The sequence below is a fragment of the Leptinotarsa decemlineata genome, unplaced genomic scaffold (genome assembly GCF_025532065.1).
Source record: "Leptinotarsa decemlineata unplaced genomic scaffold, Ldec_3_MD MMD2_tig00000591_RagTag_RagTag, whole genome shotgun sequence".
Classification (NCBI taxonomy): Eukaryota; Metazoa; Arthropoda; class Insecta; order Coleoptera; family Chrysomelidae; genus Leptinotarsa; species Leptinotarsa decemlineata.
The window spans coordinates 2,421,176-2,433,573 of NW_027412552.1; the positions used below are offsets into that span (position 1 = coordinate 2,421,176).

Here is a 12,398-nt window from a genome sequence, read left to right on the forward strand (position 1 = left end):
ATTATCGAAATTACTACAAATTACAATCCGAAATATTCAGATAAGTTAGTTAAAACAGAAAAAAATTCGCAAAAATAAATAAGCGAATAGTATGAAAATTTAAGAAATAAAGGAACGCTAATTGAAGTGAAGCAAATGTATTATTGTGACTTGAAATGAGCATGGATTGATAATGACGTAAACAAGCAAAATGTCAAATATATACAAACTTCAATAAAAATGAATTGAAAATAAAATAAATAACAACTAACTCGTCCAGTAATTTTGAGTATTTCCAAGAAACTTAAATTATCATTCATTTTCATTTCATTTATTCGTCCATAAATTTTGAATCAATCAATAATTTTTTTTCAAGAAGTTCGATTTCGCAGCATTCATTTCACTTGCCGAAAACAAAAATGAGGCATTAGATGTTATTAGGAAGGAATTCAACTGAATAAAGTTATTTAGACAATACAAAACCAAAAATTATAGATTATCACTGCCTCTTGCTTTGACAATGAATTATTTTTTGTTTTTTTTTTTTGAAAACGGTCGATAAATTTTACTGAACGTTGTCATATAACGAAGCAGCCTCCAACATCCTCCAACTTTTTGTTTTGGATAGGACAATAATTTAGTAAACTATTTTTTGTCGACAACTGTGACTAAAGTCACATTCGAATTTTCAAGTATTCTTTCAAAACTTTGTGGAAAAGTTTGATTCGCTTTTTATCGCAGTTTTTATTTTCAGATATTGGTTTAGCAAACTTGTCATTTACGAAGATGTAAGCTAGAAAATGAGTCCTGATGAAAATATTCGCACAACTGTTGATATCAAATTTGGTCTTATCACAGTCCGCTTATATGGTAAGTTGCAAATTATCTTCATTTTTCTGGGCGATAATAAATGTGATGTTTTCTATAATCTCTCAACTCGTCTATGCAAATTCTGAAATTTTGAGATATATGCCTCCACTATGGGCAATTGATATTTTGAAAGAAAAATATAAAGAACACAAAAGAAAAATGTTATGCTTGGCAGTGATGTCAATTAATTCAGTATGAAGTAATGAAAATGGCAATCAAACAATTCCGCATAAATGAGAGGAAGCAATCACGTCCAGCTGAATCGCTATAGGGTAGATAATGTCACGTTATGTAACGTTATCTGCAAACTAATGTATTTCCCCATAAAGCACCTACCATTATTTATCAACAATTGCCTTCATATCGACATTTTATTCAATGTCCAACTATAATCGTTAACACTAATTAATAATCGATCAGCATATACGTACAATAAATTTCGCACTGATCTATTGCAACATTTTCCAATACTGGAATCATAAGCAATCCATTTTATGATTATTAATAACAATCGTAACATAACATAATATGACATGAATTTTACAACAATTGCAAAATTCCATATTTTATTTATTTATAGTCAATCCGTGACTCATGAGGATACTTTTTAAAGTAATTTGATTGGTTGTATGCAAAATTATATCTGAACTGATACTCGAATAATCTCTCGAGTCCCTCTTAGATATAGTTTCCTTAATTTGTTGCTCAGGATATTTTTCGGAGAATTTTACTTACTATGATTTTACTTCAAAATATCCACTGCTGTCTAGCTGGTAATCAAAATTTCTCCATTCATTTTATGGGTTGTTTTTGTTATCAGTTCGGGATAAAATATTTTCATTTCTAAATTTAATTTGTCTAAATTCAAATGAAACGGCTCGACAATCATTTTCTGTGTTCCGTACACTTCAATATCTGAAAATTCCGCTGTTCACCATTTGAGGGTAGCTTTCGTAAAAATCAGCAGGCCGAGAGAAGGAATTGGAAGTTCAGGAATGCCTCGGTTTCAGCTTCTCGACAACAATGGATCTGATTCGTGACAAACTTCTACGAATGATAGAAAAAAAAATAATATCATTCTTGAGGCGCGAAATACAAATTCGGGTTGCTCAAAACTCGGTTCTTTGAATTATTCGAAGGATTTTAAAAAATTTAGTGATTATGCAAGAATATTTTATGCCTTCTCTTATCGTTAATGAAAAAAGAACAGAGCTGGACACTGAAATTTGATGTCCTACTGAAATTTGATGTCCTTATTATTTTATCGATTGGAAATAAAGTAATAGTGTTCAATTTGTCCTGGAAAATAATGAATGAAGCTTGGAAAAATTACCACTGCTGTGGTTTTTTAATTAGTTTTATACGATAATATAATTCTGATTTTGAAAGTTACGTGCCTTTCAAATAGTTCGATTACAGAAAAGTTGAACTATCAGATGTTTATATGGTAGAAGTTGCACATTTCGATGTATTAACGACATTACTTCATAAGAAATAGTTTTTTCCAGTATACCGTCGTCGAATACATTTTTGGCTTATAGCTGATAATATTTTGAAAGTTATACAAATTTCTAAGACTCAAAAAAGTAGCCATTTCATGAGAATTTTCTTACAGAGAAGAATAAGTGTTTATTTTTTCTCTAATTTTAATTTCGAATAACATTTACTTACGCAATTCCAAACAAAATATTAGCGATACCAATAGACAAATAATAATATTCATTGCTTATATTCAATCTGAATGCGATCAGTTTCAGTCAGAAATATATAACGAATGAAGTACCCATTTGAAAGGTTCTATTTTGTTGAGAAAATTGCTAAGTACTAGTATGTACCCATTGAAAATGTACGAACTTTGAATAACAATATCGGAAATACTTATGAAGCCACAAAAGAAGGTATTTTTTTCATGAATGCTTCGAACATTTGCTAGTTGTTTAATATTAATTGAAATATCTGTTTTTTTATTTATTTCTTGGTGCATTCCCAAAAATTAGCAAATAGTTCAATCTCTAAAGTTTAACCAAGTCATGAATAAAAAGAAATACCGTGTTATAGATCATAGAGGCTATTTTATTTTCTTCAAAGTTAGTGAAACCAACATTTTTTTAGACGAAAAAACTACCGAGTAGTTTTCTGTTTTGTCAACATTTAGGTCTTTCCGTGGATTGTGGGTCCATGATGAAAATCATATTAAGGTAGAGTTCGCTGGTATAGAATCTAGGGAGAAACGGTCCAGGTCACCAGTTTTAATAAGTTCTTTTTCAGCTCTAAAGCCCTAATCAAAAAACTTCTCCAAAAAATATATATCTTTATATGTTACAATTTCTTCTACATTAAACTTCCATTTCAAGGTTTAAACAGATCTTCGATGGGGTATTTGTCAAAGAGTCTCTTGGTAATCCCTACTAAGAATGTATCTACAATTTCGGATATGACTGGTTTCAGATCCGTAATAAGCGTTTCTATATTATCGTTGATGATTTTGTTAGTGTTGGCGTTCAGTTCTTCGTTGTCTCCGAAAATTCGGTCAAAAAAGACATGCGCCTCGCCTATCTCCATGTCTATCGAGGTTTTGTCGATCTTGATGTAGTTCTTTCCGTTTCTATTGTTCCGTGAGCCTTCGCTCTTGAAGTGGATTCTGACATTGGCTAGAAAAATTATTATGGTTAGTTTTTAACTGAAAATGAACTTCATAGAATATAAAAATATCAAATTTGTGTAATTGATGACTTGTTCATTTTGTGGGTATTCATGATCACTTCAATGGATGAAAACGCTTTTGTCTAACTTCCACTAGTTATTTTATTTTTACAACCGGTTTCGAGTTTTATTCCATTAAATAACTAGTTAATTTTTATACTTGTCTGAAAGTTACTACTTTACATGGTCTACACATCTATGTGTATTTGAAATTGATTACACCCTTCCTTTCTTTGGAAGAGTCCCACATTTTTTGTAACAATTGGAGTAGTAGAAAACCAAAATGCTTTTTCTCCCAAGAATCCTGTTTAAATTGCAAGAGGGATATTTTTAGGAGAGATTAATTTTTGTGAAAGGTTTTTGGCTATCCACTTCGACATCTTGATCCAAAAAAATTATTTCTATAAAATATTAATTGGGAAAAGTTGGAATTAAAGTTAAAGTGATGGATAATAAACGCAAGTCAAAGATTGAGTAATACCAACTGCGGTTTTTAATATTTCTTGTAAATATATGTAGGTTTTTATATTTCGAAACATCGTTTTTTTTTTTTTTCGTTTCATCCCGACCACTTTTTCAACGATGATGGTTTTTGCACGTTTTATATTAGCTTCACCTGTATGTATGTATGTATGTTTGTTTGTATCTCTCAAGCTCGGGATCTGTATTGATAGAATTACCATCATTATTGCTTGATCTATTCGCGGGTAGATGGAGCTGTACGTAACTATCAATTATTGCTTGAGCTATTCGCGGGCAGATGCCGTTATCCGTAACATCCTTGATAGGTTGTTCAAAAGAAAATCAAAATAAAAAACATATTTTAAGAATTATAAGTGTTAGCGAAATTTTCTACTACAGGTGAAATATTTAAATATTTGCAATTACCCGTGATTTAGTACAGAAAAAAGTTTTGAACGAAACGGAAAATAAATTTTAAAATCTCATTCGATTATTTGAAAGCAAACCAGAATATGGATTTGAACAATGAAAACTAGTGACAAGAACTTGAAAAAAAATTATTTTTGACAATAAATCGAACTAAAAAGTGAAAAATAAATATAGTTTAATAAAACTATAAAACGCGCTTTTAAAGAACATCGAACTAAAAAGTTGAAAATATTTTTTTTAAATAAGCTTAAAACAATAACGCTTTAAGCTTATTTAAAAAAATATTTTTAACTTTTTAGTTCGATGTTCTTTAAAAGCGTGTTTTTTAGTTTTTTCAAACTATATTTATAATAAAACTTCTCATAAATTGCAACAGCTTCTTGGTAATCCAAAAGATAGACTAGAAAACACAGAAAGGTCGGGGATTTACGAAATCATTTGTCAAGATTGCAACAGCAAATACATCGGCCAGAGCCGACGAGCGAATTAAACCCGCTTCAAGGAGCATTGTGCACACATGAAATACGGACGGATAGAAAAATCCAGTGTCGCCCAACATGCTCTAGATAAGGACCACAGAATTGGTAAAAACAATCGGAAACTGATTAAGCATGTGCATGACACCAGGCTACTCGATGCATGTGAGAGTCTAGAAATAGCAAAATGTAAAAACAGCATGAATGGCGATGAGGGACCCATCCCGTTTAGCCCGCTTTTTAATCTTCTGTTAGGAAGAGAATAATTACTAAGAACTTCCAGGTAGTTAATTACCGAGAAATTACATATTGGACTTCAGGTATACAACCTCAGGTAACAAATTTTAGTATATAAGAACTAACCAGACTAGATTAGGTATCAATTTTCTTCTCCTGAGGATGCTAACTTTGTTGGCGAAACGCGCGTCGAGTGCAAAAATATCAGTTTGGTGTTAGGGCAATTGATCTCGAAAAAAGTTATTCAACTTTCACACCAAAGGTTCCAATCTCATCGTTATATATTTATTATATGACTAGTGTTGAATATTGTGGTTTTGTTGTGATCGAGACTTTCAGTGTTTCTTTGAGGCATTGTAGCGACATTTCCTTAATATGTTGCACATTTATTCGTGAACGGCAGCTTTTGGTCGGAGAGCACTATTGGTTCGTTAAAAAAGTCTTTCGAATAAATTCAAATCAACACGTTGTGGAAATACAAGTAGCATCCATTTATAAAACTGGGAAATTCAATGAGACAGTTTGGTGGGAACGTATTTTGTGAAGTTCGGTCGTTACGAATAGCATAAACAGTAAACAATTGAAATTCATACCAAACAAAGGATTCTGTGATATGGAAGACAAAGGTATTTTGGGAGATGAGATGACATCTCATGACGAAAAATGCTGACTCATGATACTCTGCATCAGCTCACATGACTATCATAATCATAATTTTTTTCAGATAATTATATTGAAAATTTTACCTGTAGATTTTTCATGGGAAAAAATGGAAATAAAATATTTAGGGTCAGAATAATAATAAAAGTTGAAATTATATCATAAGTTCTGTACTTTTAGCCTACGCAGTAGTGAGGTGATAAGTTTCCCTTTTTCCAAAATAAACTACCTATTCGTCTGATGTCATCCTACAAACTTAAAAATAAATTTTAATACAAGACAACTCAACACAAAACCAGCTATACATGAGAGCAATACTCCAAAGAAAGTCTGATCTGAGCTTTATAAAGAATCAAAAATTGTTGAGGTGTGTACTGTTTTCTGGTTTGGAACAGCGTTCTAAGTTTTTGAGAAGTAGCTTTGACGATAACCAGAATATTATTTCCGTTCGATTTAGGAAGGGCAACTATCAACTTCAACGGGAAGAAGAATTTAAATCCAAAAACGCTGCCCCTTCACAACCACTTTGGCACATCTCCCTCGCAGGACAGATATCGAACTGTAACCTTCTTGGAAAAAATCGTGCTTGGTTAGACCAGTCGAATTGAAGACACGATCCATTTAGAAGGAGCAAACAAGCCACGTCGAAACGATCTCAACTCGCGTAATGGAATGACGTCAAAGAAAATTTGATAATAGATTCAATTGAATTTGAACTGAATAGGGATCTGATTATAATAATAACACATAAGTCACAGGACAACTGGAAATTAGTTAAGAGATTTAAAATGTCGCATGAATTGCGAGCTGGCAACTAACCGAATGGTGTCTTGTCTGAGACGTGACTTCATAAGATATATAAAAAAATTATAGGCAGATACAAAAATGTTCTCTGTTATTTCAAGTGCAACACTTGAAACACGTGAAATTAAGTCAAAACCACTGATGTGACTCACTATAATTTCCATCAGCTGGACCGCTACCGTCCAAATCCATAACAAGAATCTTCCCTTTGATATGATAATCCGCCATTATCCTCAATCTGGGAAAAGTAAGAGTCACGTCCAGTTTGAAATGATCCAAATCCACATCTAGCTTGTCGATTGTGAAATCATTCAGTTGGTAAATTTGAAGGTTCGTGAAGTCTGCAGTTATTGCATTGCCATTCGCGAGTGAAGCTTTCGGAATCTGTAGAGGATTCATCGAGGGAATCTGGAGTTCAGGTATGCCTTTGAGGAACATTGGACGCAACTTTTCAATGTTTCTTTTAAGGCACTCGACAATTTTGGGATCCGACTTGCTGCATACTTCTATGAAAGATGCTGAAAAAAAAGTTTCGTTGATTTTGCAAATTATTTCAAACTCAAACAAATATTTTGATATTTTCTGTTCATTTATTTTCTCCACAACAAGATTCCCAATATTACACTTTTAGACAATAACAGTTCGAATATTCTACTTTTGACTTTCCAAAACGAAATAATTTTATTAATTATTTAATTAATTGAAATTTCACAAAAAAATGTCATTTGGTTGAAAGTATAAAAATATAGACAAGACAATATATTATTTATATGGCCTTTTTGAGATAGCCTTTTCAATAATTATTATAAAATGGTTACCTAATAATCTGCTGCCTGAAAAAATATTTCATTAATTATTTTGCATTCAATATTGGTTTTATAATAAAACGGTTTACAAAAAAAATTCAAAAACTACAAAAAAATAAATAAATCAAACATTGTGATTTACGAAACCAAAAACACCCTAGTAATGATTCACAACAATTACATTTTTTCGACGTTGTGATAGCCACTAGTTCCAATTATGAAGATCATTAAACAAATCACTATAGATTGGCAGTTGTTGCAAAATTATTCACATTTTTAGCATTATCTGAGTTAATGGCAAAAAAATTATAAGGATTCCAATGAATTGAGCCATTTCGTTATTTCCTAAACGAGAAAATGATCAAAGATTGTATATCTATTGGAAAGTTTGTAGATTGAATCAATCATGAAGCATTTCCTGAATGAAAATTGATGACCTTTTTCTTGTACTCACGTAATTTTTTACAATATGCAACGCCCATCAGCGACACCATCAAATAAAAAATCTTCATGTTCCGATGCAGATGTTTCAAAAACTATCGTAAAACACTCTGATGTTACTTATATTTCCTATAATTATAAACTATGATCGGTGTTTCATCCTTGATGTTATATTTAAGGTGTCTGAAAAGAGAAAAAACGTAGGAAATAACCTTCGTTTAGGAACAGTGGCGATTGTTTTATGTACAGGATGATTTAGGTTAAGATTTTTTGATTCTATATAAGAGAGCGAATATTTTTTGTAATAATGTCAGGAATTGTGAAACTGGGAAAAATCAAAATCGGATTGTTGAGAAACGAGGCAAAAGCTTATTTAGGTAGATATCGAGATACAATTTTGAACATATTGTGAATAATAACATATGTATGTTGTGGAGAGAAAGCCAGAACTTCGGTCACAATTCAGCCAAAATCTTCTCTGGTGAAGATTTGAAAATCATATTTTCTTTACAGAAAATGGCAGGAGAATTTTCAAAACATCGAATGGGTTGTATAATTGTTTCACCCCATTTATAATAATGACAAATGTTTCATGATGAATTTCATTGGGAAATCCTTTGTCTAATAATATATTCAAATAATTTAAAATCCCTAAAAGAACCAGTACAAATTAAAAATCAGTCATCACCCGAAGACGACTGAGGATACTAACAATCGAAACGTCGTAAAGTAACTTGATAATAAATCTCTTAATTTCTCATTTTTATTTAATTGTTCTATTTTTCACTTGTATTTTATTTTACTGTAATTTCATTTCAGGATTTTTTTTGCTTAATATACTTTTTACTTTCAGCTATTCTTTTTAATTTTTAATTTGTATTGGTTCTTTAAGGGATTTCAAATTATTTTATACATTATTAGACAATAGAAGTCCGAACTAATGAAATTTTTTTAATATATTACAAAACAATAATCGTTTTACTACTAGTGGAAATTCATAAAAATCATATCTACATAAAATTACTTTTCAAGTTACAAAAAACTTTTTCACAAAATATTCATCTTGTACTAGATTCGAATAAAGGTACGAATATTTAATTTTTCCACTCCACTTGGTAAAAAACTCATAAATAATCAAAGACGACTGACTCACTCCGCAGCATAATTGATATAGAATTGGTTTCTGGTATCATCATTTTCTCATTATTGTATCAATTAACACAAAAAACTCCTCAATTTTTCTACGTAGTGATTAAGGTGTCACAACCACATGTTTCTTCGACAATCGTTTCGGATAATTTTTCTCAATTATAAATACAGTGTGTTTCATCCATACTCGGGTTCTTTTTGATTGATCAACATTCATCAGAATTACAATATATTTGAAAATCACACATTAAAGAATAATTTTCTTAACGTACGTAGGAAAAGGTATAAGGGTCTTCCACCAGGGACTTCCCAATTTTGACAATTGATAATGGCCATTTTGTTGAGGCTACATCTGTCAAATTAGTTGTCATTTATTCAGTCTGTTTTGCCAAATCACCATGGACGGATATACCATTCAACAACACGTGCAAATAATAAAATTGTTTTATCCAAATGGGTGTTTTGTTCCGGCAACGTACCGCGCGCTTCGCCCATTTTACGGTCGCCATAATCGTCCTATCGAAAGGACTATTCGCAATATGGTGGATGAATTGGAGTCATGGTTCAGTAAACGATCTACCAACTCCCGTACATCGACGAAACGCAAGATATGCCGCAAACATCGCCGCTGTCTGTGAGAGTGTGCAGGAGAAGCGGTGGTTTGCGGAAGGCCGACTGCCGCAAACCACAACTTGGCGAAATTCCGCGTCGTGACTTGTGGGCCTCCACTTAAATCATCTTTAGCGATGAGGCCCATTTCTGAATGAATGGGATCGTGCACAAACAAAATTGTCGAATTTGGGACGATACCACTATAGGTCAATGATTACCAATTTATTTTAGCCTGAATTGGATGATCTGGACACTAATATACAGGGTGTAACTGAGTAAGTGTAAAACATTTAAGGAAGTGATTCCTCATCGAAAAAAAGATAGGATTTTTCATATGAAGAAACTTCATTGGAGCATCCCTTGTTAAGATACAGCCCCTTAAAGGGGGTACATAAAATTTGTATAACAATTTTTTTTCACAAGCACTAAAAACGTTACAATATTGAAATTAACCTGACGTTTTGTACTACCAAAAAGACACTTGACCAGTACTTTATTTGGTTTACCCCATGGTTGTAAGGGGTGGAAAACGCAACCTCTAAAATTTATTTCCAATGTAACTTTTTGTCTTATTATTTGTTCACCATTTAAAAATTCATTTCCCATAGCCTGTTTGATTCTAAACAAAAAATGTCTCTCGGGTTTTTTGCCTAAAATAAACCAGTTCGCAGCAAAAAATTATTTTACGAACAACTATAGAGATACATACTGAACGTTGAGGACGCCATGTCTCAAAAGCAGTCCCCTGCATTATCTCATTGGCCATCTTTTGCCTTGAATTTCAAATTAATTTAAGAATATTTGAAATTTTTAACCACCTTACAAAACTTTTCGACTGGTATTGAAGGCGACATCTTACGCTGAAATAATACACTACACTTTCACTACATTCTCTGCACCATTGTTTGAATAGAACTCTTCAAACAACGTCTGTACTGTTCGTGACATCTTTAGTGGCTAGGAGCCTCAGCATTTGCGAGTATAGAAAATGATGTAATTAATTCCCAAACAATATTGTAACCATCCGCGTTGAAGAGAATTCCCTACAAACATCGCCATTAGTCATTAATAAGATATCACACCAAATTTGATATCATTTCAGAAGATTTTCTTCCTGGTATTGGAGGCGACATCTAACGCTGAAATAGTACACTGTACTTTCAGTGCACCATTGTTCGAAGAGAAATCTTTAAACGTTCTGTACTGTTTATTTTAGTGAACATCTCTAGTGGCTAGGAGATGGCCCCAGCAACTGTGAGTGAAGCTAATGATGTAATTTATCGTCAAACAACTATGTAACCTTCGACGTTGTTTGAAAATTCTTCTCAAACAATGACATTAGTCAGTTTTTGGGGTATTATACCGAATTTAATAAAACACAAGGAATTTGATTTATCATGAAATTAAGGGACATTTCATTCAATTGCGTTTTCCAAAAACACTTTATTGTGAGATTTTCACTAAATTGTTTTACAAAAACGCAACACGTGTTTCACCATACAATGGCTTCATCTGGCGTGTCTTTCAACTAATTCTACACATTCAATACTAAATATATATATAGTTTATGGAGTACCTGAAATCAAAGTACCTGAAATCAAAGTACCTGTAAACGAAGTACCTGAAGTTTAAGTAGCTGTTTTTTTACCTGAGTTTCTAACGAATTAAATTACCTGCACTTATGTTCCATTTTCACATTTGAAAAAATATATTCAGTAACGGAGAGTTATTGAGTTCTAATTGATCATTCAGTAAATTACCCGAATTCCTGAATCTATTGATTTCTAAACATTCTAGAAGATTAAGTTTCAAACTCTTCTCTTCTAAATGTAACACCTCGTACTCATGATTGAACTCATGTCCTTCTGCTAAAAGATGGTTTGCAAATGTGGAATTGGTCTTTCTATTTACAAAACTACTCCTATGTTCTTTAATTCGTTGGAAAAATGTTCTTCCTATTTGGGCAATATACAGTTTTGGACAAGAGCCACAAGTCAGCAGATGAAGCCATTGTATGGCGAAACACGTGTTGCGTTTTTGTAAAACAATTTAGTGAAAATCTCACAATAAAGTGTTTTTGGAATACGTTAGTTATGGATTTTCATCAAGTATCGGCCGATTCCATCATATATCATTCAATTGCCTATTTTTTCGATAAAAGAATGCTTCATGTAAAATATTTTTACAATTGTTCACAGTTTCAAAGTTTTTCAGCTGTACCTAAATGAAGCAACGTTGGCTTCTCAAAATAACGAATGATAGTTTGAAACTGTATCAACTGTATATTTTAACCAGGGTGTCAGTAACTTTCTCAAAAATAGTGAAAGGTTATCTTTGAATATTTTAAATTTGATTTAATATTATTAATCAATATTAACAATTATTTATCCTCAGTTTTCTCATCGGGTAACTCTCTGAAGATTGTGAGACTAATTAGAACCCCAATGGATTTTACAAATACATGATTCCAGTGAAATTGGGATATAATCCACAATTTCTATGTGTCCAAAAGTTTCGTCTAGTTTGTTGTCAGATAAATTTTTTTAGTGAAATGTGAGTCGTTGCCATTTGACTTATTAATACCTTGCAATGAGTAAATATTACTAATTATGACATTGAGTATCATCATATATTCTAAATTAACCTACCCGGTGATTGAATACGTCGAATGTGAACGAATATGGATGAGAAATATAGTAAAGGTACTAATTCTATTCAGACTTTTTTATAACTCAACTTCTTTTTTCAAGTTACATAAAATTGTCAATCA

The 12,398-nt window shown here is 32.1% G+C and overlaps 2 protein-coding genes across 2 annotated transcripts in view; one reads left to right on the forward strand and one right to left on the reverse strand.

Annotated features, from left to right (window-relative positions):
- The first annotated feature begins 737 nt into the window (after positions 1 to 737).
- Positions 738 to 12,398, forward strand: part of LOC111510431 (MOXD1 homolog 1) — a 57,798-nt gene continuing 46,137 nt past the window's right edge. The window contains exon 1 of the mRNA XM_074174569.1: positions 738 to 849. The gene's annotated coding sequence lies outside the window, so the exon portion shown is untranslated. The remainder of the gene's footprint in view (positions 850 to 12,398) is intronic.
- On the reverse strand, positions 2,902 to 8,040 carry LOC141481991 (protein takeout-like). The gene is made up of 3 exons (XM_074174570.1): positions 7,881 to 8,040; positions 6,773 to 7,138; positions 2,902 to 3,500 (listed from the first exon to the last, which is right to left on the reverse strand). The coding sequence occupies exons 1-3, from the start codon at positions 7,936 to 7,938 to the stop codon at positions 3,199 to 3,201; spliced, it is 726 nt and encodes a 241-aa protein (XP_074030671.1). The 5' UTR covers positions 7,939 to 8,040; the 3' UTR covers positions 2,902 to 3,198.